General features: G+C 34.5%; 1 protein-coding gene across 1 annotated transcript; it reads left to right on the plus strand.

Moving 5' to 3' along the window:
* The first annotated feature begins 391 nt into the window (after positions 1–391).
* LOC129572065 (chitotriosidase-1-like) lies at positions 392–947 on the plus strand. Its single transcript, XM_055451972.1, is given in 2 exon segments — positions 392–833; positions 901–947. Coding segments are annotated over 2 exon segments (489 nt in total).
* Positions 948–1,512: the final 565 nt, after the last annotated feature.

The following is a 1,512-nucleotide window of genomic DNA, read 5'->3' on the forward strand; positions in this document are numbered from 1 at the left end:
GTAATCATTTGCAATTCCAGCAATCGACATTCGTATGGTGGCAACTTAAATCCATGGGACCATTTCATTTTACGCAGTGCAAATAATAAAAATTGCTTTTGAACGGACTCAACTCGAGCAATCTTTTCAGCGGTGTATGGGCTCCAAATCTGTGAGCCATTTATATTAAATAAATATTTCAGGATTTTTCGTAAATATTTTGGTTAGCTCTGCTTATATTGTACAAAACCAAATTCAGCCAGTCATTGGCGGTGTTGAATAAAATGAAATGAGTTGTGTCCACTCCCTGTATAGAAGAAAGGACATATGGTCAAAAAAGCTTCAAACCACTTGAGGTCTCCTTTGTCTATTTATGCAAGAAAAAATCAAGTTTCTCAGAAAAATTATACATATGTTTTTTTTTTGTTCTGAATAGATTGTATGCTACTACACAAACTGGTCTCAATATCGTACCAAAATAGGCAAGTTTGTGCCAGAAGATATTCCAGCCGATTTATGCACACACATCATTTACGCATTTGGATGGTTGAAAAAAGGTCGGTTGAGTTCATTTGAGAGCAATGACGAATCAAAAGATGGCGTTCCTGGTTACTATGAAAAAGTAATCGGCTTGAAGAAAATTAATCCAAAGTTGAAAGTCCTTCTGGCTATTGGTGGCTGGTCATTTGGAACACAGAAATTCAAAGAAATGGCTACATCGCGGTATGCACGACAGACTTTTATCTATTCAGCAATTAACTTCCTTCGAAAGCGTGGTTTTGATGGTCTTGATATGGATTGGGAGTATCCAAAAGGAAGTGACGACAAGAAAAATTTCGTTCTGCTTTTGAAAGGTAAGTAAAAAATTATAGTTCAATCCAGAATTGTATCATTTATTCGTACAATGTGTATGGTACACAGAAAGTATATCATACCCAACCAACGTTTTTTCTCCTAGAGACCGATAGACATGAAAAACGATACTGGTTTTCTTGAATACATTGACACAAAAGGAAGTTTCCATCATAAAGTAATAACAGGTCAAAAGTTAATCACCAACTCAAAGGATGGCTATATGAAACACATATGAGGCTGTGAGAATAAAATGGAAATACACGAATAAACATTCCGAAACGAAACATAAAACAGCAAACACGCAAAAGTGAATCATGAATGTTCGAACATCAGCAGTTCTAAGGTGACCAGATCTGCAAACAGGAAAATACGTACAAACAGTCAAAATTGATTAAAAAAATCCGTAAAAATCCGTACTTTGGCAACAAAAATCCGTACAAAAATCCGTACATGCAAAAGTCAAAAATTTATTATTGAGCACCAGTATAGCTGTGCCATATTCGTATCTTAATAACCATCCTTATAATTTTGAGAGATTATTGAGATCCGATCATAATACCGATAAATCTTAATAACGCTATCAACTTTTTATCAGGTTATTAACTATATTCAAATAATAACGTTACCGGATGAATCTTAATAATATCGTTTTGAAGTTATTAAGATCGAATCCTGATA

Source organism: Sitodiplosis mosellana, unplaced genomic scaffold (genome assembly GCF_009176505.1).
Source record: "Sitodiplosis mosellana isolate CC-2019 unplaced genomic scaffold, AAFC_SMos_1.0 Smas_scaffold_4070, whole genome shotgun sequence".
Classification (NCBI taxonomy): domain Eukaryota; kingdom Metazoa; phylum Arthropoda; class Insecta; order Diptera; family Cecidomyiidae; genus Sitodiplosis; species Sitodiplosis mosellana.